Here is a 24925-nt window from a genome sequence, read left to right as displayed (position 1 = left end):
AGAAGAGAATGAAAAAGTACAGGTAGTTTGTACTGATGATTTTTACTGATGATAAAGTTTTTTTAGTTAATGTACTATTGATAAAATTAATTATTTTTATTTAAAGACATTTTATTAATTAAATAGATATAAATACTATTTAAAAATAAAATACTTGGCGTCGCGACGCTACCGCGTCGCTTGATTTGAACCGCTATTAAGTACATAAAAATAAAAAAAGTATTTCTTAGACTTATTATTGAGTACTATTACTTCATATTTCCGAACAGTTGGTTATGTTATAAATGAACTGATTGTTTTACAATTAAGCCTATTACAAATGATGTTAATAGACATTCTAACAAAAGCCAATAAATAGGAAATTTAATAACGACTATAGCTAATTGATTACAATGAAAATGATTTGTTATAATATTATTATTATCACTAAATATCATTAACATTGATTCTGTTTATAAATTTATAAATTTTTATAAGTTTATAAATTTTATAAAATTTGAAGAAAGAAATGATGAGGGTGAACTGAATTGATTGTAAGACTGAGTTAAATAATATTTATGAGGCGCATGGCTTTGCGAATATCTCGTAGATGCGTACGCGACTGCAAGAAATATTTTACTTATATATCGTATGGACGAACGATCATTATTGAATCGATAATATGAGAGGTATATTTTTGTTAGCGTAACATAAAATGACGTATTGTAATAAATTAATCGGGGGTCGTTGTTTTGTATTATGCGCTCTCGCTCTAGTGTGTAAAAATTGTTTTATATATACACACACATATATATATATATATATGATAATGTTATATATATATATATATATATATATGAAATAATGTTGACGACTGGTTCAAGAGTTTCTCTGAGATCGAACCCGCCGCGGCAAGATATCCGTTTCTTTTCTTAGCTAAGAAAGATAAGAAAGACGACGCTTAGCGGACAAAATTGTATTCCACTTCCTTTATTGGATATTAATAAATGATAAATCATTGTGGTTTAATTGTCTTCCGTTTACTCATTTCTTGCTTTATTTAAATATTATAATTAAATGCACTTTTATATTACAATATGTTTCAAACACTGTTGAAAATAGTATAAATTTTTAAATATTATTATATTTAAATATTTAAGCTTATATATGATTAATTAAATATAGAAATACTATGTAAAAATAAAACTTTATTTAAACTTGTAACGGTACGCCTTTTCTTCCGAGCGGAACGTTCCCTCGGAGTTTATCGCTCGCCGGGATCAGGGTGAAGAAATGCCTAGACACTGATTCTCGGTAAACAAAATATCTTTATTAATGGTGGATGAGCTATGTACAGATGAAAGGTGAGAGAGTGAGGCTGAACGTGGCGGTGTCGCACATTAGAACGCTCGGTCTTACGGTCGCGGCTGTAGTCCTGCTGACAAAGGTCGGGGCGACGGCTTACGACTACGGATGATCTTCCCTTACGGAAAAAACACTCAAAAAGACACTCAATTTGAGTATTATTTCGTACACTCAACTTGAGAATGACACTCAAACTTTAGTATAATCCTCAACTTGAGCGTTGAGTTACCCTCAATATGAGAGTAAGGGCAGAAACACACACTTTTGCATAATGCATAAAGCATAAGGAAATAAACCAATCTTCTGATTCTGATAACGATTCAGACGCTCATAGCAGAAAACATTCAACATAATGCTATCTGTTATGAAAGATTTATTCTTAATGATGTGTTATATTATGCAAGTACATATGACAAATTATATAAACGAAATAATAGTATTATCGACAACATCTGGAGCCTTTATGAAAATAACGGCAATTATTTGTGTGACAACATTGAATAAACTAAAGCAAAAGTACATAATTGTTGGAAAATCGTTTTAAGTGTTAAATGATGTTTTGTGTACATAGTGAAACAGTTTTGCCATTTGCACAAAAATGACAGTTAAAATGCTTTTTATAAAAATTTCGCAATTTGTACGCATAAAATCGCAGTTTCGCAGGGTGGGGACACAATTAAGGAATATGAGGATGCTTGTCGAAGTGACTTTACAGAATACAGGATTGTACAGAATTCTCTTTTATTACGCTTCTAAAGTCACTTCGACAAGCATCCTCATATTCCTTAATTGTGTCCCCACCCTGCAAAACTGCGATTTTGTGCGTACAAATTGAAAAATTTTTATAAAAAGCATTTTATTGTGCAAATGGCAGCACCATCGCGAAGTTAATCAAAGAAACGTTTATAAAGTTATGGAAAATGCGAAATATGACGATTTTGAGACACACACGCACACACACGCGCACGCACGCACGCTAGCCATACTGCTAAAGTCAGGTAGCTGCGCGCCCATAAAGACGGGTTGCTGTGCGCCCACAAAGACGGGTCGCTGTGCGCCTACAAAGACACTACAAAATGTGTGAAATCACAACAAAATTACCTTTTTAAAAAAAGGTACAAAAAAGCATACGCGCCCGAAGAACGCGTTCAAAGATGACCTCTATAAAACTAATGATATCAACAAATTTCGCCAATTATAAAAATGAGTATTTTTGCAAACCAAAGAATCTATTACATTTATTCTATTTATTACATCTATTATATTTTTATACAACTAAATATTTTAATACATATAAATCCCTCTAAAAAACCTTACAAAGATAAAAAAATACGTTAAGTTACATGGTGCACCGTCACATGTTACAGTTTTTATATGTATTCCACAATCATGTAAGAGTGACAAGCACTGAATAATTAAATTTGCTTTTTGCTCGCCGTTCATGTTTTCATCAATCAAAAAATATGCAACTGGTATTTTCCATAACTCATTAATGCCGACAACCAAACTACAAGCGCTTCTTTTGCCATAGCACATTCATCACTCGGAATGTTATTGCCAGCATCACAATTGCCTACAAACGTTTTTCCATCATATTCATATTGTTTTGTTATTGCCATTTCGTCTAACATTAGAGCACCAAGTAACTTATAATTCGAATTTTTTACACGTTCTTTAATATATGCTAAGGCTTCCTTACTAAAACCGGGTTCACCATCTACAGACAAGTACCATTTATACATAGTTTTTGGATACGGAAGGCATGAGTTGAAAATTTCTCTGACATACGAATATGCTCAGGGTGAGTAATAATGCAGCGTTAAGGCAAACGTTCGTAATACAGGTGAAACCTTACGAGTGAGTAATTTTCCTTTTGATTTATCAATTATTCGTTTAAGTAAATTGTCATTTCCTGCTGCAATATCTTTTAAAATATCAAAGTGTTCTTCTTGTAGAAACTTTTTTTTCTTTAAATGTGCAAACACTGCTTTTATATTAGCTATCTTCTTTTGCATATATCTTGTTTTTTGTTTTAGAACTTTCTGTTTTAGAACCTGTGATTGATAGTGTTTCTTCAATCTACGTAATTCTTCTCTTAATTTAACCTTTTCCGGTGAATAATAAATCCTGCGAGGAGATACTGCAGTACCTTCGGAAACTTTGGAAGATGATTGTGCTACAGAAGCTAAAAGGAAAAGTCATTGTATGTATTTGTGTGCATATTTGTATGTACATTATAGAATATATGTAGCAAGAAATATTCTTTTCTATTGTATATTATATCTAGAAAATACTTACATGCAGAATTAAGTTTTTCTTCCATATTTTCAGTAGCTGTTTCGTTAAGTAATTTTAACTGTAAATAATAAAATAAAAGTTTTAACAGCCGTTTATCTTACAAGCAACTAAAGCTAATCAAAGAAAGTTATCTTAAGAAAAAAATAATTCCTATCATAATATTTGTACTTAAAAAAAGTATATGCTTTAATTTTTTCTTGAGAGAAAAATATATATATTTAATTTATATATTAAAAATCAAGAAAAATATTTTAATGTTTCTATATAATTGTCTCATCCTATATGTTAACGTACCTGTGTAACATCAATATCTCGTCCTGTTTCCATCTGGTTAGTATCCACAAGTACAGATATTGCAGAACCTTTCCTTTTCTTATGTATTTTCATAAGTTCACTATCATCGTATGCCTCTAATTTTCTGGTACATTGTTCTTTGCACAACAATGTTGATGTTGGTTTAACTACCTGAAAGTATTTACAAACAATGTTTTTATATATACTTACGTTACATTTAAATAAACTCAAAATTTAAATTCAACATTATTTAAATTTATATATATCACATATATATCACATAACATATATCACATATAAATTATATATAATAATATATCATATATTATTGCACAAGAAAGACAAATATAAACTTGGAAATAAAATTAAACATGATAAAAAAGAATCATATTATGTAACTTTTGTCTTATAGTTGACCGATCTGCTAACATTCTCAAAGTTGTTTTCTTAGCATGCGTTGCTGTACGAATATTTGTATAAATAGTGCATAAACTTTTTATAATTTGTATTTGTATTTTATAAGTCTTCACAAACATTTATTTCTATTATTGGATGTGATGGCTGGAAAATTATTCTAATGATAATGCAACTTTTTGAAGAACAATTCGCACAATTCTATCTCTAAAGTTCTTTTTTCCCATAAAACCACATTGATTGAAATAAAAGTCTCCAATCCATCTCCAATATGTATAATATTATAACTTTACTGTAACAAAATTGTGAAGAAATGGATTTAAAAAAGGTTTTTTAGTATTATGCATAAACCTTATTCAAATCATCCATTGATATTTCAGGTACATTATCAAATTCATTTAGTGCATCTCTTCCTCTTATTGAAACATCATCTATTGTCTAAAAAATATCAATTTGCTAAATAAGTTTGTAACATGCTGAGATTAGCAATGATATAGAAAATCTTACGTCAAAAATATCTTTAAAAATAGAAGGCACTGCATCCTTTTTTAATCTTTTTCTTGCACAGTGCTCTTCATAAGATTCTGTAGTAAAATGTGCACTACAAATATATTTTGTAGATGTTATTTTCATATTTTGTAAATGTTTGACAGACATCCATTGTGCGAGTCTCTTTCTATCTTGTAAAGGAAATCTGATAATAAATTGTTATATAATATAAATATATAATATAAATATATTACAATATGTTAAAATATATGAAAATATCTATTACAATATACATATACAGAGTGTTTCCTAAGTAAGTAGACAAACTTAAGAAGGATATTCCTTGGCTTATTTTAAGAAGAAAAGGTCATATAAACATATGTCCTAAACTGCTTTGTTTTCCAAAAAAAAGTATCTGTCATTGTAAATACGTCTTGCTTGACGAGCGTTTCCATTAGCAAGACCGTATACGAAATGCATATCTGCCATTTCGGCGTTTGTGTAATCTACCATAATTAATAAAATTACTAAACTTAATAGGAACTAATAAAGTTTGCGTCAAAGATAACGTGATAGCAGTGATGCCGGATAGCGTGCTTTTGCAGTACGAGTCAACAGCGGTGGGGATGGAGTAGGAATGGTCTCGCGGCGGCCGCGCGGCGCAGTCTGAAACGAGTGTTCACTTGCGGCGCTGCGAGACCATCCCCACTCCATCCCCACCGCTGTTGACTCGAACTGCAAAAGCACGCTATCCGAAAAGTGAACGAAAACAGTGATGTACTTTTTTTGGAAAACAAAGCAGTTTAGGACATATGTTTATATGACCTTTTCTTCTTAAAATAAGCCAAGGAATATCCTCCTTAAGTTTGTCTACTTACTTAGGAAACACCCTGTATACTATATACACTGTGCAACAATATATATAGAAATAGATATTTTCATATATTTTAACATAGTTATGCAAAAAATTCCTTATATCCAAAATGACGTCCTTTTGACCTGTTACTTCTCCTATATTTTGAAAGATTCTTAGATTATATTCCGAAATATCCTCTTAGAGGAAATTTTAATTAAAAAATTAGAGTACACGTATATTATAGATTGTCAATAAAATTTTCTTTCCAGAAGAAACATTTCAGAACGTAATCTTTAATACATATAAATCTTAATGTATGTATATAATTTATTTACTATATAGATATATATTTATTTTCTTACTTACGCATGATACGTGATATCGCTGTCTGGCCGCCAAATATTCTTGCAGTTTGTAATACAGCAAGCTCTCACCATCGTGACTGCGCCGATTGCGTGTGACAGGATAGAACTTAACCTAACGTAAATTGTATACGTTAGAAAAAGACAACTGTCTCTAGCTTTCGGTTTATCTTTTTAAACGTAACCCGTAAACAATAGCGGTACGCATTCCAGTTAGGAGGTAGTGTGTTGATATGTCCACTCTATAAATAATTCCAAATGTTCACTGGATAATATATATGACTTTATTTGAGCGTACAATAACTTCAGCTTTCTTTCAGATCTTTACAGATATCAACAGAAGATGAGGACAACTCTTCTTCTTCTTTTTCTAAGAAAAAATGGCTCCCGATACCACACGGGTTCGATACGGCCAAAAAACAAACAAGGGGACACTTGTTCCACTGATCTATATAAATGGATGTGCGGACCTGTACATAACAAGATGGCCGACCTTCTATTGGGGACGTCGCTATTCAACCTGTCTGCAATCCATTTATATAGATCAGTGGAACAAGTGTCCCCTTGTTTGTTTTTTGGCCGTATCGAACCCGTGTGGTATCGGGAGCCATTTTTTCTGTATATGTATATGTATACATATACAGATATGTATATATATACAGATCATGGTCGGTTCACTGATGTATATCAATGATGTAATAAACTTTCTTACTTTAATAAATATTAATGTTTTATACTGGGAAGTATATGCTTGGGTGGAAGAGCACGAGGAGACGGGCTTCGCCCGTCACTTAGTATTCTTCCACATAAACAAAATAACAAAACTTTCAGAAGACCAAAAGTACTGCGTGGAAGTTATAATATAGAACCTTGCTTTGCGTGGAACCTCGCTTCACATGAATTGAAAACCTATTTGGAATCGTACTAATTTGCATTGCAAGTACACACACGTTTAATTTCGCGCACTTTGACGTCACCGCGCATGCTCGGTCAGTGTGCTCTACGCCCGTAGACCGCCGGTATGACAGATTTCCTAACCTCGAAACTATCATTTTTCAGTAGGTGATAACTTTCTTTCTAGTTGAGAGCGACGATTTTCCTTCTCGCAATCGTATTTTCTCATCAAAATAAACGATATTGCAAAGTTAGAAGGAAATCGGTGAGGAAGCCCGTCTCCTTCAGTTTTACCGAAGCGAAAAAGAACATTATTTGGAATGATAACTATACGCTCAACTAATTTTCATTAATTATTAAAAAAACTATTATTTCCCAAACTCTAAAAGTGGTTTCCTAAACTTTCCCAAACGATTGAAATAAAGAAAAAAAAATTTATCATATTTGTCTGCTAACTATATTGAGGTAATGAAATGATCTATACAACATCTGCAGATAAACTTAAGACGGTCTTAAATATAAGATCCGACTATGAATACTGGCCCTTGTCCTTGACATATATTATAGAGGTCACCTCTCTGAGTAACATTGTGCAAGTTTAACCGTCGGTCGTTGTTTAATAAAAAGTTATTAACAAAAGAAGTTTAATGATTTTGCACGAATTTTCAGCTGTCTACGCGAACCAAGAACATAATATTGACATATATTACAAAGGTCACCTTCCCGAATAACCCGTACTAGGTTTTAGTCGTCGATCGTTATTTATGAAAAAGTTATTAACAAAAGAAATTTTGCAAATATAGTAGTTATTTTGAATATTGAAAGATATAAACGACGAATATGTATATGAACGAAGGAAGGAAAGTCATTTAAAGCAGTGAATCGTTAATATATAGAATAGTTTCTTTTAATATAAGTACAAAGTATTCTTCACTTTAACCAAAAGCATAAACAGTTAACTACAAAGTATTCTCTGCTTTAACCTAACCTAACCTAACCTGGTTAGGTTATATTTTCCGAAACTGGAGCCTCGGACACATACGCTCGTTTTCAGCCCGCTTCGCGAGAAGGCGGGGGGAAGGGCCTTCGCCCCCCCCCCCAGGATCCGTGCCGTGTACCAGGTGATCCAAATCTGGTAAAATCTGTTACACTGGTTCTGGCGGGGGGGGGGGCGAAGCCCCTGCCCCCCGCCCTCCCGCGAAGCGGATTGAAACCGAGCGTATGTGTCCGGGGCTCCTTTTAACTATATACCTATGGACTGCTAACGTTACCATTTAAGGCCCAAACACACAAAATTCCGTAAAACGTAACGTAAGGATTCGACCAATCGCGTTGCTCGCTTCGGCCGTCCGTAACCGAATCGAGCAACGCGATTGGTCGAATCCTTACGTTACGTCTTACGGAATTTTGTGTGTTTGGGCCTTTAGGTAATGTAAGGGAGCAGGCACATGGAGCGTTAACTTGCGTAAGCGTAACCTGCGCTGACCAATCACATCGTTCCGTTTGAATATCAGCTTCCATCTAGTTATTTTACGCCTTTTGCCCTATTGCTGTTACGTCGAATCCAATTTCTAGTGGAAGATACGCTGATGCATGTGTGTTAGTACGTACCGTGTGGATTTTTCTTATATAAATCTGAAAGGACGACTTTACTGTTCTAGCAAGAGTGTCGTTTAAAGTAGTGTAATTATATCGAATTATTTTCGGGAGAAACTTTATAATAAATCTCTAAATATCTGCGCGTTTTCCTTATGTTCCTCATATTGCCCAATGTGTCACCAATGTGATAAACAGCGATTTACGTTTATAACATAAAATATGTTGTGGAGCATATTTTCCATTTCGTTATATATACAGGGTGTCCCATTTTATATTTGTCAGTAAAATATTTCGATACAACGTCGTTTCAGAGAAAAATGTTTCAGACAAAAGTTATATGGCTTCGAGGGGGCAAAATGATGATATTCTCAATTTAATTGTAGATGGCGCCACTTTCGAAATTTCATCATGGCGGCCATTTTTTTAAATGGAAGTCGATTTTTCTCTCTAAGTGAAAGTTGTAGCTGATAATGAGACGAATACAACGGTTTTTTGTTTTTTGAAATTGGACCATTTTTCAGTGAGTTACAGCGTTCCAAAGTATACTGTTTTATAATTTAAGTATACACATAAACCGAATCTTGTATCGAAAAATGTTTCTTACAAAAGTTTTATGACTTCAAGGGGGACATAAGATGCTGCCGCTGATTTGACCTTGGGTGCACCTGTCAAGGTTTATGTGAAGGTTAACTTTTTTTTTAATGGATCTCTTTATTTCTCATTATACAGTCTTGTAGTTTACCTCGAGAGCTTTTCAAAACACTATAATAAAGTATTTTTTCGTTAAATATTATTCGAGTTATGAGAACTACAAGTTACAATACTGCCGGCATTTGCATTACCCAAAGTGTACCGTTCTATTAACTATCCTACTTTTAACGCTACCCAGGAACAACGGCGTGGACGTAGTAGGTTTCTGTTCCCTTCGGGGTGCTTTATTAATGTGAGTCCCCTTGCCTCTTACAATTGGGGTGCTTGTTTAATGTAAAATTTATAGTAAATCAAGCACCCCAATTGTGAGAGGCAAGGGGACTCACATTAAACAAGCACCCTAATTGTAAGAGGCAAGGGGACTCACATTAATAAAGCACCCCGAAGGGAACAGAAACCTACTACGTCCACGCCGTTGTTCCTGGGTAGCGCTAAAAGTAGGATAGTTAATAGAACGGTACACTTTGGGTAATGCAAATGCCGGCAGTATTGTAACTTGTAGTTCTCATAACTCGAATAATATTGGGTCGTCCGAAAAGTTCGTGCCGATTTTGAAGGAAAATTCAAAGGAAACATTTTTTTATGTCGATAAATATTTATTGACTTATGTATGCACCGTTTTGTTTCACAACCTTTGTCCATTTTTCACGCAACTGGAAGATTCCATTCTCCCAGAACTTCTTAGATTTCTCGGCGAAAAACTCCTCAAGGTGGTTTTTTATGTCGATCAAAGAGTTGAAGTTCTTGCCGCTAAGAGAATTTTGCAAAGACCTAAATAAGTAAAAGTCTGAAGGTGCAATGTCTGGTTAATACGGTGGGTGAGGTAGCACATCCCAGCCAAACTCCAACAATTTTTGTCGGGTAGTCAAAGAAACATGAGGTCTGGCATTGTCCTGATGGAACACGACGCCCTTCCTATTAGCTAATTCTGGACGTTTTTCCTGAATCGCTGTCTTTAATTCGTCCAGTTGCGAGCAGTACTTATCTGCATTTATCGTTTGGTTGTGTGGTAGGAGCTCATAATATAGGATTCCTTTCCAATCCCACCAGACACAGAGCATGACTTTTTTTGGATGAAGGCCGGCTTTCGGAGTGGTTAATGCTGGCTCATTTCGCTTACCCCAGGATCTTTTTCGTTCTACATTGTTGTAAATGATCCATTTTTCGTCACCCGTCACTAATTGCTTCAAAAATGGTACGTTTGCATTGCGCTTGTACAGCGAGTCGCAGATGGAAATGCGATCCATTAAATTTTTTCGGCCAAATTATGCGGAACCCATACATCATAGCGACTTACGTAACCAAGCTTCACTACATGATCGTGGACAGTGGTTTTCGATATTTTCAGTATCTCTGCTAATTCACGTGTCGTGTAGCGCGGGTTATTCTCGATCAGTGTCTTAATTTGGTCATCATCAGTAGTAGAGGGTCTGCCCGAGCGTTCTTGGTCTTTAAGGTTAAAATCACCAGCTCTAAACTTAGCGAACCACTTACGTACGGTTCTTTCAGCTAAAGCGCCTTCTCCGTAAACAGAACATATCAAATTTGTTGCTTGTGAGGCATTTTTGCCTTTCCGGTAATAGAAAAGCATCAAGTGTCTAAAATGTTCTTTGTTTTCTTCCATCTTCAAAAGAGTACAAAACTGACACGAATCAATTTATCTGAAACAACTTTTTTCCTAAAGATGCGTTGAAATGTCACCTTTAAGCATATGTATATAAATCGTATGTTTTCAATAACATTGATATATTCAGACATGTTCCAACGCCATCTATTAAAAATCGGCACGAACTTTCCGGACGACCCAATATTTAACGAAAAAATACTTTATTATAGTGTTTTGAAAAGCTCTCGAGGTAAACTACAAGACTGTATAATGAGAAATAAAGAGATCCATTAAAAAAAAAGTTAACCTTCACATAAACCTTGACAGGTGCACCCAAGGTCAAATCAGTGGCAGCATCTTATGTCCCCCTTGAAGTCATAAAACTTTTGTAAGAAACATTTTTCGATACAAGATTTGGTTTATGTGTATACTTAAATTATAAAACAGTATACTTTGGAACGCTGTAACTCACTGAAAAATGGTCCAATTTCAAAAAACAAAAAACCGTTGTATTCGTCTCATTATCAGCTACAACTTTCACTTAGAGAGAAAAATCGACTTCTATTTAAAAAAATGGCCGCCATGATAAAATCTCGAAAGTGGCGCCATCTACAATTAATTTGAGAATATCATCATCTTGCCCCCTCGAAGCCATATAACTTTTGTCTGAAACATTTTTCTCTGAAACGACGTCGTATCGAAATATTTTACTGACAAATATAAAATGGGACACCCTGTATATACAGGGTGGTCCACTTAAATCGATTATCTTAGATATTTCACTTGTTTTTGATGATACAAAAAAATGTTTAAGGAAAAAGTTGCACCGTTCGAAGGGGCTATCATGATGACAGAACAAAAAGTTTTTCAAGACTATTTTTTTCGGAGATTCAAAGGTCAAGATAATTTTTTTAAATGGAACTACATATTTTTGTTTGCGCAATTTTATAGCCAACATCGAGAGGAGTTCAGCGACCTATGACAACATGACCTTTAAATGATCTTGAACGCGGGAAACAGAAAAATCAAACTTTACGCTCTTCAACATAAAAATTTATTTAAGGAGGTGTTAGAAATGATGTCCTCCGACTTCAATACATTTTCTAATACGATGCACAAATGATACATTTCTGAATTTATATTAGCACATGCATTCAAAATGCGCTCTCTCATGTTCTCTTGTGTAGTTGGTACATCATTGTAAACAGTGTTCTTTAACATTCCCCACAAAAAAGTCTAAAGGATTCAAATCAGAAGAACGTGCTGGCCAACTGATATGTCCTCCTCTTCCTATCCAGCGTTCCGGAAACATTTCGTGTAAAACTGTACGTGCAACACGTGCGTTATGAGCCGGACAACCATCAGGCTGATACCACATTTGTAAACGAGTTTCTAACGGCACCTCTTCCAATAAGTTTGGTAATTGTTGGGACAAAAAATCAGCATATTTTTAACCATTTAATGTACCATCAATAAAGAAAGGGCCAATGATTCGATTGTGTAAAACACCATACCATACATTAAAACTCCATGGACGTTGACGTTCTACTTGTCGAAGCCACCTTGGATTTTCAACGGACCAATAGTGCATATTTCTTCTCTTTACTTGTCCATGGTTAGTGAAAGTTGATTCATCGGTAAACAATATTCTCTTAAAGAAGAATTCATTGAGCTCCAACTGTTGTAGCGCCCATTGACAAAATTCTATTCGATTAATAAAATCATTTCCATGAAGTTCTTGATGCAATGCAATGTGATATGGATGAAATGAGTGGCATTTAGGAATGCGTAAAACACTTGTCTTGGAAATACCAGTATTTCTTTGTATTTGCACGTACAGTTTTACACGAAATGTTTCCGGAACACTGAATAGGAAGAGGAGGACATATCAGTTGTCCAGCACGTTCTCCTGATTTGAATCCTTTAGACTTTTTTGTGGGGAATGTTAAAGAACACTGTTTACAATGATGTACCAACTACACAAGAGAACATGAGAGAGCGCAATTTGAATGCATGTGCTAGTATAAATTCAGAAATGATAGAAAGGGTAAGAGTATCATTTGTGCATCGTATTAGAAAATGTATTGAAGTCGGAGGACATCATTTCTAACACCTCCTTAAATAAATTTTTATGTTGAAGAGCGTAAAGTTTGATTTTTCTGTTTCCCGCGTTCAAGATCATTTAAAGGTCATGTTGTCATAGGTCGCTGAACTCCTCTCGATGTTGGCTATAAAATTGCGCAAACAAAAATATGTAGTTCCATTTAAAAAAATTATCTTGACCTTTGAATCTCCGAAAAAAATAGTCTTGAAAAACTTTTTGTTCTGTCATCATGATAGCCCCTTCGAACGGTGCAACTTTTTCCTTAAACATTTTTTTGTATCATCAAAAACAAGTGAAATATCTAAGATGATCGATTTAGGTGGACCACCCTGTATAAGCCAAATACCACTCACTCACTCACTAGGTCTGTTCTTTTTAGCTGCACTGTTGAACTAGTGCAATACGTTAAAGTGAGACAAGTAAATTTTTTCTCACTCTAACTTATTGCACCAGTTCAGCAGTGCAGCTAAAAAGAACAGACCTACTGACTCATCAACGTGCAACCTGAATCACTGCACCTATCGATTTGAAATTTTAAGGGTATATTCCTACTATCACGTAGGTGCTCACTAAGGGAGGGTTTTCCGAAATTCCACCCCTAATGGGTGAGAAGGGGTAAAATGTGTTTTTATTTAATTCTACACATAAATATCGCGGGCGAAGCCGTGATGGGGGATGCTAGTATATATATATATATATATATATATATGTATATATATGTATATAAGTGATATAAAAATAATTTAATGATGTTTATACGTGCTTTCTAGCGAATAATGGTCTGTAAATTTAGAGGTAAAGTATGATGGGATATCGTTGGGTTTCCTGGGATGTTTGTCCAGGCTCTCGATATCCTTTATGCGTTCTCGTCGTCGTAATCCAAACCGGAGACCGACAACCGGACGTAGAATATTCTTGCAGATATTATAATCGCGGAACACCGTGCCATCCAGGATGTTTCTGATGGTTGATAATATATAAATATTAATATGCTATAGCATTATAATTTCAAGTTAATAAATTATTAATTTTTTATAACGTTGGCATTAGTAATAATATAATGTAATACGAATACCTTTTAGAATAGTCTACGATATCACTTTTTACGTATTCTGAGGAAAGCACAAGACATCACATACATTCCGCTTCACGCACACTCATAGACACAGTACCGAATCCCCATGACGCGTACTTTTCGAGACGCGTAGAGTACGAAAACCAATCACAAATTCATGTAGCTGTATACAACAGAAACTCTAAATAGTGATTGATTGTTACGTTACGCATTTCACACAATTCGGAAAAGTACGCCCCACGGGTATGGCGAATTTCAGAATAGCGTAACTTTATGCTAACTTTTAGTAAGTTACTAGAATACGCAGGTTACGCTTACGCAAGTTAGGGTGCCGTTACATGGAGCGTAACTTGCGTAAGCGTAACCTACGTAACCTAGTGAGTAGCTAGAATAGGCACACTGCGTATTCTAGTAAATTACTAGAATGTACGCTATTCTGAAAATTCCATTTTACATGGCACTTACTTTGCATTAAATGCGCATAAAGCGTAACAAGCCTGACCAATAACAGATCAGGACTTCTGTTGTACAATACAACAGAAATAAATCGATTGGTTGGTATTATTTAAGCGTATTGCTAAATACGCGTCATGTGAAATAGATACTTTGATGTAAAAATGTGTTGAAGCGTAATATATGTGTGTAATGTATGTACGAGTATGCGTGAAATAACCTAAAGTATACGGAGTGGTTGACTGGTTGACGACGCGTGTCTAGCACAAAAAACCTGGAATCTCTTAAACATGGATTCTAATCTTGTATTAGCGGTTCTTGCCAACAAATTATACTTATTGTTACAATATGGTTTTCATCGATGCTGATGTGGTCTTCTTCTTCAACGTACTGCTTGAAGCACTTATGATCAATAAAATTTGTGGTGAAGCTAAAGAGCCACCCACAATATCCACATTTATGCTGTATTTTAAAAAGGAAATACATAAGTGAAAAATGTATAAGCTGCAGTAAGCTGTTGAAAATAGTCCAGACATGCAAATGAATATACCATAGTTATCGGACATAAATTGAAATTCTTTTGTCATACTATATAACCGATGTACTGATTTATATCCAAGTAATTAAATGTATTATTTAAACATTTTGGTCCATATTCTCAGCTCACTTTTATGATAAATGCGTGCATTTAGTATATAGTTCACGTTACATATATTATAGAATATCATAAATAAATACGCACATTTATTGATAAAAGTGAGCTGCGAATATAGTCCTTTATAGAATTTAGATGCATTTCTTAAATTACCCGAATTTGATCCATTTTTTCAGAAATTTTGGCACGGCGATCGCGAGTCAAAAAAGGATACACACACACTGTCACACACATGCATTTAGCGTATTTTCCACCAGAAATTGGATTCGGCGTAATTGACAACTGGCGTAGAAAGCGTAAACTAACTAGGCGTAAGTTTTATAGTAACTTCTATAAAATTACTAGGTTACGCAGGTTACGCTTACGCAAGTTACGCTCCATGTAACGGCACCCTTACGCTCCATGTAACGGCACCCTTACGCTCCATGTGCCTTCTCCCTAAAAGACGTGATCCTAGAGACCCTAGAAGTAAGAGACTGGACACCTGTGGTCTAAGTTTTGATTGGTTGGATACGGAATGGCGGAACCAATCAGTGATGACGAAATAGGCGAGAAAATAATATGTCTGCACTGCTCAACTAATACATACCCCATGTTCCGATATTACTGCCAGTACTGAAAATCTATAGTATACGTGACATAAACCATAGCTTTCTGTACTGACAGTCAAATATCGGAACGCAGCCACACGTCACCAGTGCAGCTGACAAGAACGGACTAAATCCGCCATTTTGTATCCAACTAGACGAGGTGTCCAGTCTCTTACTTCTAGGGTCTCTAGGATCGCATAGGGATCCTATGGCCGGTATTCATTAAGGGCAAGCTGGAGTGATTAGGGAACTTTTTCGCGATAGTGCTGCCATTTGCACAAATATTTGCTTTTTATAAAAATTTGGCAAGTTGTACGCACAAAATTGCACTCGTCCATCCTCGGAACAAAATAAAGGAATATAATGAAGCTTTTAGAAATGACTTTAGAAGCGTAATAAAAGAGAAAATAATTTATGAAAATCTTGTGCATACTTATTCATACATGTAAGATTTTCATACATACTTTTCTCTTTTGTTACGCTTCTAAAGTCACTTTTAAAAGCTTCATTATATTCCTTTATTTTGTCCCGAGGGTGGACTGGTGCAATTTTGTGCGTACAACTTGCCAAATTTTTATAAAAAGCATTTCAACTGTAATTTTTGTATATGTATGTGTATAATTGGCAACACTTTTCATTAGTCACTCCAGCATCTCCTAATTGCTTACACATCTTGACACAAAAGCATTTTATTGGCTATATATTATCTTGTAAGAGTTTTTAGATAATAAAAGATAACCAATAAAATGCTTTTGTGTATGTTGTGCTAAGATGTGTTAAGGCCCAACACACAAAATTCCGTAAAACGTAACGTAAGGATTCGACCAATCGCGTTGCTCGCTTCGGCCGTCCGTAACCGAATCGAGCAACGCGATTGGTCGAATCCTTACGTTACGTCTTACGGAATTTTGTTTGTTTGGGCCTTTAACAATTGGAAAGCACCCTAGTGATCGTAGGTCAGTGTGCAGTTTGAGATAACCTTACATTTTAATTAAAATGGCCGATTTGGAGTTAACAGAGGAAGAATTGACGCAGAAGCACAAAAAGGAACGAAAGGAGTTGCAAGGTATACAAATTGCAAACTAAATTTCTTACTTATGATCGATTTTGATTTAATCTTTTTTCCACTCAATTTTAGTCATTCTTCGTTTGAGGTTAGAATTCCTTTACATGATGTAATACTAACAATTTGTAATTAATGTAGTTACATTTATCTGTTTTCACAGCGCAAATACAGACTTTGAAAAAGTCAATTTGTAAAGGTGACAAAAAGAAGCGAAAAGAGGTTGCCGAGGAAATAGGACGGTTAGAGGAGAACTTGGAGAAACGTCAAGCGGAGGAGTTGAATACATGGAAGCTGGCACACGTTACCCTGGACGAGAACGAACAAACGGAGACCGCGCAGACGAACGAAGAGGACGATGAGGACGACAATTGCGCGGAGCAGTCTACGCATAGGATCTCGAAAGCGCAAAAGAGGAGGGAGAGGAAGGCGATCGCAGAGAAGGAGCGCAATCAGAGGATCATTGAGCAGGAAGCACTCAATGTATTTGGCAAGAGGAACGTTGAGATGGAAGCCATAAAAAAGATCCTTCTAGAGCGCAACTTGATGGTTTACGAGATTCCTAGTGATGGTCATTGGTAAAGATTTCATGTCTGTCTATGGGATATGTAGTGTATCTTTTAATGAGACAAAGAAACATTCAGCAATGACTTTAATTTATCATTTGTGGTTTGTTTATTCATTACATTAATAATAATGCAATAATGTGCTTCAATAATATGAATCTGTGTCTGCAGTTTATATAACGCAGTGGCGCATCAGCTCAAGATAAATGGAGAGACGCTACTCAGCCTGCACGATCTTAGAACGAAAACTGCCGAATACCTGAGGGAAAACATGAATGACTTCTTACCCTTCCTCTCTAACCCCGACTCTGATGATCTATTGACTCCTGAAGAGTATGAGAGGTACTGCAATGACGTGGCTGAAACGAGTGCATGGGGTGGCGCAGTCGAGGTAAATATATGTTAATAATTGCAGTAACTTCTTTATATCAACGGATAATAGACGATTTATTTAAAATAATATAATAAAAGATACAAAAATACAGAGAACTCAAATGAATTGGCAATATGTGCGAGTTGAGCACAGCCTCTAGCTAAACGAACGTCTAAACCCGACGGACCCGACGGTGTGTTTCTCTCTGTGTTCTGGAGTCTTTGTCTTCCGATTTCTTTGCGATTTTCAATTATTTTAAATTTAACCAAACAGCGTATCAAAAATATATGTATTACAAAATAAGAGAACACAAGCTGCTAGGAAACATCCTTGGTGCAAACAATAATAACATGACCTTATTTGTAGACGGTTTAATATTATTATTATTAGAAAGTTTAGTATTTGCAAAAAATCATTTTTATTTATTCTATTGGGTTAGCCAAAAAGTAATTGCGTTTTTTTCCAATAGATGGACATACATGTCTTAAAATGTAACTAACTTCATTCTAAACCGCAAATTCATTATGTAGGTTAACAACTCACAGTTCAAGCTTGCTTTAGAAAAAGAAAGTACACGATTTCGTTAACAATTGTTTGTTTGCCGTCGATTTCAAAATGGAAAATCAAAAAGAACATTTTCGTTATATTTTGTTTTATTACTTCCGAAAAGGGAAAAACGCTGTGCAAGCTCATAAAAAGTTATGTGATGTATATGGCGAAGATGCTTTAAAGCTGCGGCAGTGTCAAAATTGGTTTACTAAATTTCGATCTGGAGATTTTAATGTGAAAGATGCACCACGCTCAGGAAGGCCAATCGAAATTGATGATGACAAAATAAAGGCACTGATCGATTTCAATCAGCGTTTAACGTCACGAGAGATTGCTGAGAATCTTGACATATCGAAATCGAGTGTTGAAAACCATTTAAAACGACTTGGATACATTAGTAAGCTCGATATTTGGGTACCACATGAGCTCAAAGAAATTCATCTCACTAAGCGTATTGACATCTGCGATTCTCTTTTGAAACGTGAGGAAAATGATCGATTTTTGAAACGCATGATAACAGGCGACGAAAAATGGATCGTCTACAACAACGTCAAACGAAAAAGATCGTGGAGCAAGCGTGATGAACCTGCTCAAAGCACTTGAAAAGCAGATATTCACCAAAGAAAGATTATGCTGTCAGTCTGGTGGGACTGTGTATTTTGAGCTGCTTGCAAGGAATCAAACCATTAATTCAGACGTATACTGTCGTCAACTGGATAAATTAAATGATGCCATCAAACAGAAACGTCCAGAATTGGTGAATCGCAAAGGTGTTGTGTTTCACCATGATAACGCTAGACCACGTACAAGTTTGGTCACTCGTCAAAAATTGTTACAGCTTGGATGGGATGTGTTACCATGATGTTACCACATCCACCATATTCGCCAGACCTGGCACCATCAGATTACCATTTGTTTCGTTCTTTGCAAAACGCCTTGAATGGTAAAACCTTTATTGCTGATGAGGATATCAAATCGTTCTTGGAATTGTTTTTTGCTGAAAAAGATAAGAACTTTTTTGAGCGCGGAATCATGAAGTTGCCTGAAAAATGGCAAAAGATAATCAAACAAAATGAACAATATATTGTTTAATAAAGTTTTTGTTTCCCATGAAAAATTCGCCTTTTATTTATATAAAAAAAAACGCAATTACTTTTTGGCCAACCCAATAGAATTTAACAGCTAGAATTCACGTTCCTACATTGTAGACTTGCGAATTATCTTAGTGACTTGATTTGATGATTTAATGGATCAACTATTAATCTATTAATGTAAAATTATGTAACTTTTTCTATAACATTTGGTTGTTGATTAAAGTTGCAGGTACTGTCTCGCATCCTGAAATGTCCAATCGAAGTTATACAGGCTACAGGGACACCCTACATCGTCGGTGAGGAATACAGCAATGGAAAGAAGGTAACGCTGACTTACCATCGTCATATGTATGAGTTAGGCGCTCATTACAATTCCGTTACGAAGCACGTTCAGGATGAGGAGAGCTGATAAAGGTCTCCCTTAGACATCATTTATGTTTTACTACAATTGTCTTCAAGTTTTACTATTGAACGATAAATTTAATCCCGCATTTTCGATTTGCATATTTTTACCAGTCAATAAGTTAATTTATTCTGTACGGATAACGTACCATAAATTTATAAGCGTTATAAGATATTTTTATCAAGATATACATGAAATAGCAAAAAAGCTGCCAAAGTACTCGATCTTCCGACGAGAGAGTTATATTTCTAAACTTTATACTTATTGTGATGATTATTAACTGTTAAAGCTTAGAAGAATTTTTTAAACGTGTATGTGAGTGATCGTTAAAGGATTAAATATAAAACATATTCCGTCTTGATGATTTGTATATTTGTATTGAGAAGCCACATTTTTACGCTGAAAATTACATATTAAATTCACGTATACTAAAAATGTACTTTTGTTCATGTTTAATCTCTTAATGGTTACGTACACGTTTTAGAAACTTCTTTTCACAGTCATTAGTTAAACACGAGATACATATCAATGAAACGTCAGAGTAAAAACATATTTCCTCATCACTTAGTCACTTTGTTGAGATTTTGATTCTCATGGTTAGACATCCCAAGTTCTAAATTCTGTCAAAGTAGTAGATTTTTCATAGATATTCTGTAGATTCCATAGAGTGTTTTCCATCGCACATTTAGTACGAAATATGATCAGATTTTGCATTATTTGTCACATTAAAGTTCAGGATTTATTTTAAAAAATAAATTCAAGAATGTAAACTGTAAGATTTGTATGTATTCCATTTTATAATGGAATCTTCGACTGATCTAATGACTCTATAGATTTTACATAATATTCTTTCTGTTATATAAATGAGTTTTAGATAATAATATTTCTTTTGCTTTGATGGATTTTCATTTTGTGTGAGATGCGGGCTTGATAGTTACATTTAACATTAAATGTGCGATGGGAATATCGACTTTAGAGTCGATATTCAGATATATTTAAATAAATACACGTTACGAATACAGACTATTATTAACTAAAATATCTCGACGATTTAGACGTAAGTTGATTTATAGGGAAAGCAGCTGTGTTATTAGCGATTAAATTGATATAAGATTATATTCATTTTCGAAGTCGATATCGGACAATATAAAAATGCTGCCAGTAAATATGCAAGTACTTATTAAGATTCGATGTTCTTTGGCTTGCTGCAAGTTTCGAGGTATGAAATGTGTGTTATTCTATTATTACGCATACTATTCGTGTTCGTATGGTAACTATCACGTCCTTCCAAAAATATCGATAATTATCTACGTCTATGTATAAGTATCGAATTATTCTTTATTCAGCAAATTTTTTCATTTTCCTGATGATTGTCTCCTCAGTACTTATGAAATTCTTAATTAAACATGTTATTATGTATCAAAGACTTATACAATATTCCTAAAATGTTTCCAAATTTAAAATTTTTAAAAAATATCAGGTTTGTTAGTGACTGAAGTTAATGGTTCTACAAGGTAAATTTTTGATCTTGTGAATTATTCATCAAGACTAGTATGTTCAAGGCATCAGTTTGAATAGTAACCTAGATAATCTTGAATTCAATTATTTTTCGCGGTGAAGGGAAAAAAATAAGAAATAAATACATTATAATTGTAACGTTAGAAGGGGGAAACACATGGTAATGTTGTTCTCATGTGTTCTCACGATTTTGTAAACTATTCGAATGTAATGTATGTGCTGTAACTGGTGAAATAAATAGAATATATAAGAATAATTATTATTTAATATAAAGTGAAAAATGGATTTTTCCATAAGATAATTTAAAAACAAGACAACTTTTACGCTCAATAATAGAAAATGCCTTTTTAAATTATTATCTTCGTTTTTCTTTATTTTTCTATTTTATTTTTCTTCATCACTTTCATCATTTGCTGCTTTATCATCTTCGGCTTCCTTTTTATTGGGATCGTCCGGCTTCATTTGAGGGAAGAGCAATACCTCCTGCAAAGATTGATAAAGTTATATATTAGTTATATAAACCTGATATCAAATTTTTTACCGTTTAATAAATCTGATATCACTTTTTTTTGCCGTTTGATAAATTTGATATCTCTAAATTGATTGTTTTCACAGTAATAATAATTTATATTGTGGAGAGATAAATTGATTAAAAATTGTAGATATTCTTTCTTTTTCGAGATATAAAGTTCATGTTTATCTTGCAATACTCACTTTAATATTGTTCGAGTCGGTAAGGAACATTGTTAGTCGATCGATACCCATTCCCCAACCAGCCGTAGGCGGTAAACCGTACTCTAAAGCAGTGCAGAAATTCTCGTCAACCAATTGCGCCTCGTCGTCGCCAGCTGCCTTATCTTTTGCCTGTTGCTCGAATCTACATGCGCATTTAAAATGTTCAAACTTATTAAATGATCGTAAAATTGAATAATTCAAGCAAGCATCTCGATTTGTTCATATTACTATAAATTTAATAGAAATTAGTTTTAGAATAGAAGTTTTTTAGAATGAGCCTACCTTTCTCTCTGAACGACTGGGTCATTCAATTCGGTGTACGCGTTGCATATCTCCTTTTTCATAACAAACAGCTCGAATCTTTCCGTAAGGCCTTTCTCATGTCGATGCCACTTGGCCAGTGGAGACATCACTTGCGGATGATCAATGATGTACGTGGGATTGATGCATGTCTCCTCGATGAATTTACCGACAAGCTATTTCAAAACATTTTATGATACACATTAAAGGCAAATATATAAAGGGATCTTTTAGCCAATATTATTATGCAGCCTATATATATTAATATTTATTAATTGGAAACAGTTGCTATTTTTGAGTTTACCTTGTCTAACAATCTCGCTGATGTCCTGGGAGGCGGACAGTCAATTTCCCACTTGTCGCAGACAGCGCTAAGTACCTGGGTCGCCTCCGGCATGTTAAGTTCACTGGCACTGGGCAGCTTCATCGCGAGAGCCTCCTCTAACGTCTTCATCATCGAGATGCGCTTGAACGGTGGGGTAAAGTCGATCTCAACTGCCTCGCCCTCCGGTCCATCGGGATGATACTCTATTTTGTAAGTGCCATGTATAGCCTTCACCATGCCAGACACCATTTGCTCCGTAATCTCCATGAGATCGTTGTAGTCCGCGTACGCCATGTAGAACTCGCAGGTGGTGAACTCGGGATTGTGAGTCATGTCGATGCCCTCGTTCCTGAACTGCCTGCCGATCTCGTACACTCTGTCGATCCCACCGATGACTAGGATCTGTCAAACGGCACTGTGTTTCACTTTCTATTGCTTCTCTTTCTAATTTTAGATCTAAAGGCTCGCGCGATTTATTATTATCAAGCGGTTTATTATTACTTTGTGATACAATTCCGGAGCAATCCTCATGTACAAGTCCATGTTAAGCTCGTTGTGATGCGTGACGAACGGCTTGGCGGTGGCACCGCCGGGGATCATGTTCATCATGGGAGTCTCGACCTCCAGGAAGCCCATCTGGTCTAGGAATTTACGCACGTAGGCGATTATCTTGGCGCGCGTATAGAAAATCTGCCGGACTTTGTTGTTCAGTATAAGATCGAGGTATCGTTGCCGGAACCTCGTCTCCTGTTTACGTAATAGTGTTTAGCATGATTTGTATAATGTATTTCCATAACTTAGGGAAATATATTTTCTGTAAATTAATTTTTTACCTTGTCCTTCAAGCCAAAGTGCAGATGCGGCAACATGTGCAAGCACGGACTCAGCAGTTTGACACTTTGCGGTATAATCGAGAATTCGCCTTTCTTGCTCTTGCCAGGACAGCCGATGACACCTACAATGTCGCCTCTCTTGATCTTTGCAGTATCCTCATCAAACTTGTCTTCATTTTTGTACATTCTTGCGTTAGCCATCACTTGTACCTTGACACCTTCTCCCCGGAGGTCGTAGAAGATGAGTTTGGAACCAGCCTCCCGAATGGAATGGATACGTCCAGTGATACTGTGTATCTCATTTTGGAGTATCTGGCCATCCTCCACGACACTACTGAATCTCTCGATGAAATCTGTCAGGGACAGTGATACATGGAACTTGTGCGGATAAGGATGCTCTTGAGTTGTTTTCAGGTAATTAATTGCCTGTGTCCGCAGCTTGAAGAATTCCTGTAAACACGATCATATTTTAACATCTAAAAAAAGCTTCCTAGCACCTGAAAAACATCTAAAAAATTGCTTTTCCATTGAATGAACACATTTGACGGTTCTCCTTACAAGCTTTCTGCAAAGTGTGTACATAAAGAAAGAAAAATAAGCATACATCATCTCTGATCATCATCTGACAGTTTCTACATAAAAAGCAATTCTATGCAAAGTTCTGTCTTTTACATTTGGACTAATTTCCTCTTCCTCTTTCTCATTCTTCTTCTTCTCGGGAGAGAATTTTGATGGATTCTCGGCCGTTGCTGCGACTGCCTTCGCTTCCTTCTCAGCCTTCTCCTTGGCCTTCTGCTCTGCCTTCAGGCGTCTTTTTAGTTCACTGCAATCAGAACTGGGCATCAGCATCTCACCTCGGTATTGTGGGATTCGATACTGTGTGTCAAGTGAATCATTACACACTTTGAGAAGCGACGTAAAGATAAAGATGTCTGACGCAACTTCACATCGTAGCTCGTCAACCACGTTCGCGCTGTCGGCTGCGCGAGGACGACGTTGCGAATTTTTGTTAACGTTCTGAGCATGATCGGCACTGATATATCAGATTTTATTCACGTGACACATTCATCGCGGCTCAGATTCTTCTATCGAATATTACCGATTAAGAAAAAATATGTACCGCACGTCGCAAGCAACGACGGGCACCACGAGGTGACCGAGACCGCATGCTGTTTCTAGGTTATGTCTCCCACGGAGAAAAGTCGCGGACTAAAAGCGGCCGTAATTGTCATGCAAATAGTAGTTTTGGTTGTTGTATGTTGAGGAGATTTTGTCTGATAACACGTGGCGTACTCACTTTTTTGAGATCTTCTCGTCAGTCGCGCTCGCCATGTTGGTAAACCGCAGCGGAAAGGATGAAGGTTGGTTAAACTGCACACGAGTACGCGACACGTGCAAATTTCGATTGCCAGGTGCGTAACG

At 35.6% G+C, this 24925-nt stretch overlaps 3 protein-coding genes across 4 annotated transcripts; 1 reads left to right on the top strand and 2 right to left on the bottom strand.

Moving 5' to 3' along the window:
• Positions 1 to 2603: 2603 nt before the first annotated feature.
• LOC105286433 (THAP domain-containing protein 5-like) lies at positions 2604 to 14846 on the bottom strand. Its single transcript, XM_026973176.1, has 8 exons — positions 14047 to 14846; positions 13735 to 13931; positions 6062 to 6172; positions 4858 to 5044; positions 4702 to 4788; positions 3937 to 4107; positions 3643 to 3700; positions 2604 to 3529 (listed from the first exon to the last, which is right to left on the bottom strand). Exons 3-8 carry the CDS (start codon positions 6130 to 6132, stop codon positions 3141 to 3143), a joined length of 963 nt encoding a protein of 320 aa, XP_026828977.1. The 5' UTR covers positions 6133 to 6172; positions 13735 to 13931; positions 14047 to 14846; the 3' UTR covers positions 2604 to 3140.
• Positions 14847 to 16673: 1827 nt separating this feature from the next.
• Positions 16674 to 21560, top strand: LOC105283618 (deubiquitinase OTUD6B). Its single transcript, XM_011346524.3, has 4 exons — positions 16674 to 16810; positions 16971 to 17385; positions 17545 to 17764; positions 19613 to 21560. The coding sequence occupies exons 1-4, from the start codon at positions 16741 to 16743 to the stop codon at positions 19796 to 19798; spliced, it is 891 nt and encodes a 296-aa protein (XP_011344826.1). The 5' UTR covers positions 16674 to 16740; the 3' UTR covers positions 19799 to 21560.
• LOC105283604 (lysine--tRNA ligase) lies at positions 21560 to 24899 on the bottom strand. 2 transcript variants are annotated; one of them, XM_011346512.3, is made up of 8 exons: positions 24801 to 24899; positions 24176 to 24326; positions 23504 to 23953; positions 23172 to 23417; positions 22650 to 23072; positions 22328 to 22521; positions 22025 to 22187; positions 21560 to 21793 (listed from the first exon to the last, which is right to left on the bottom strand). In XM_011346512.3, the coding sequence occupies exons 1-8, from the start codon at positions 24833 to 24835 to the stop codon at positions 21695 to 21697; spliced, it is 1761 nt and encodes a 586-aa protein (XP_011344814.1). In that variant the 5' UTR covers positions 24836 to 24899; the 3' UTR covers positions 21560 to 21694. The 2 variants fall into 2 exon arrangements, with proteins under 2 accessions (XP_011344814.1, XP_011344805.1); XM_011346503.2 differs by lacking the exon at positions 24801 to 24899 and adding an exon at positions 24407 to 24738.
• Positions 24900 to 24925: the final 26 nt, after the last annotated feature.

The sequence above is a fragment of the Ooceraea biroi genome, chromosome 10 (genome assembly GCF_003672135.1).
Source record: "Ooceraea biroi isolate clonal line C1 chromosome 10, Obir_v5.4, whole genome shotgun sequence".
Classification (NCBI taxonomy): Eukaryota; Metazoa; Arthropoda; class Insecta; order Hymenoptera; family Formicidae; genus Ooceraea; species Ooceraea biroi.
This window is presented reverse-complemented; position numbering and strand designations above follow the sequence as displayed.

Bases quoted from the DNA above. Each gene is read 5' to 3' on its own strand.
- LOC105286433 (XM_026973176.1), bottom strand. From the start codon at position 6,132: ATGGTGAGAGCTTGCTGTATTACAAACTGCAAGAATATTTGGCGGCCA. The intron at 4,789-4,857 runs GTAAGATTTTCT...GATATTTTTTAG, and splicing joins TTTTTAAAGATATTTTTGAC to ACAATAGATGATGTTTCAAT. The intron at 4,108-4,701 runs GTTTATGCATAA...AAATACTTTCAG, and splicing joins CAATGGATGATTTGAATAAG to GTAGTTAAACCAACATCAAC.
- LOC105283618 (XM_011346524.3), top strand. From the start codon at position 16,741: ATGGCCGATTTGGAGTTAACAGAGGAAGAATTGACGCAGAAGCACAAA. The intron at 17,386-17,544 runs GTAAAGATTTCA...CTGTGTCTGCAG, and splicing joins ATTCCTAGTGATGGTCATTG to TTTATATAACGCAGTGGCGC. The intron at 17,765-19,612 runs GTAAATATATGT...TGTTGATTAAAG, and splicing joins CATGGGGTGGCGCAGTCGAG to TTGCAGGTACTGTCTCGCAT.
- LOC105283604 (XM_011346503.2), bottom strand. From the start codon at position 24,528: ATGCTCAGAACGTTAACAAAAATTCGCAACGTCGTCCTCGCGCAGCCG. The intron at 24,327-24,406 runs GTGTGTAATGAT...TTCTGATTGCAG, and splicing joins TCTTTACGTCGCTTCTCAAA to TGAACTAAAAAGACGCCTGA. The intron at 23,073-23,171 runs GTAATAATAAAC...GCCGTTTGACAG, and splicing joins CTCCGGAATTGTATCACAAA to ATCCTAGTCATCGGTGGGAT.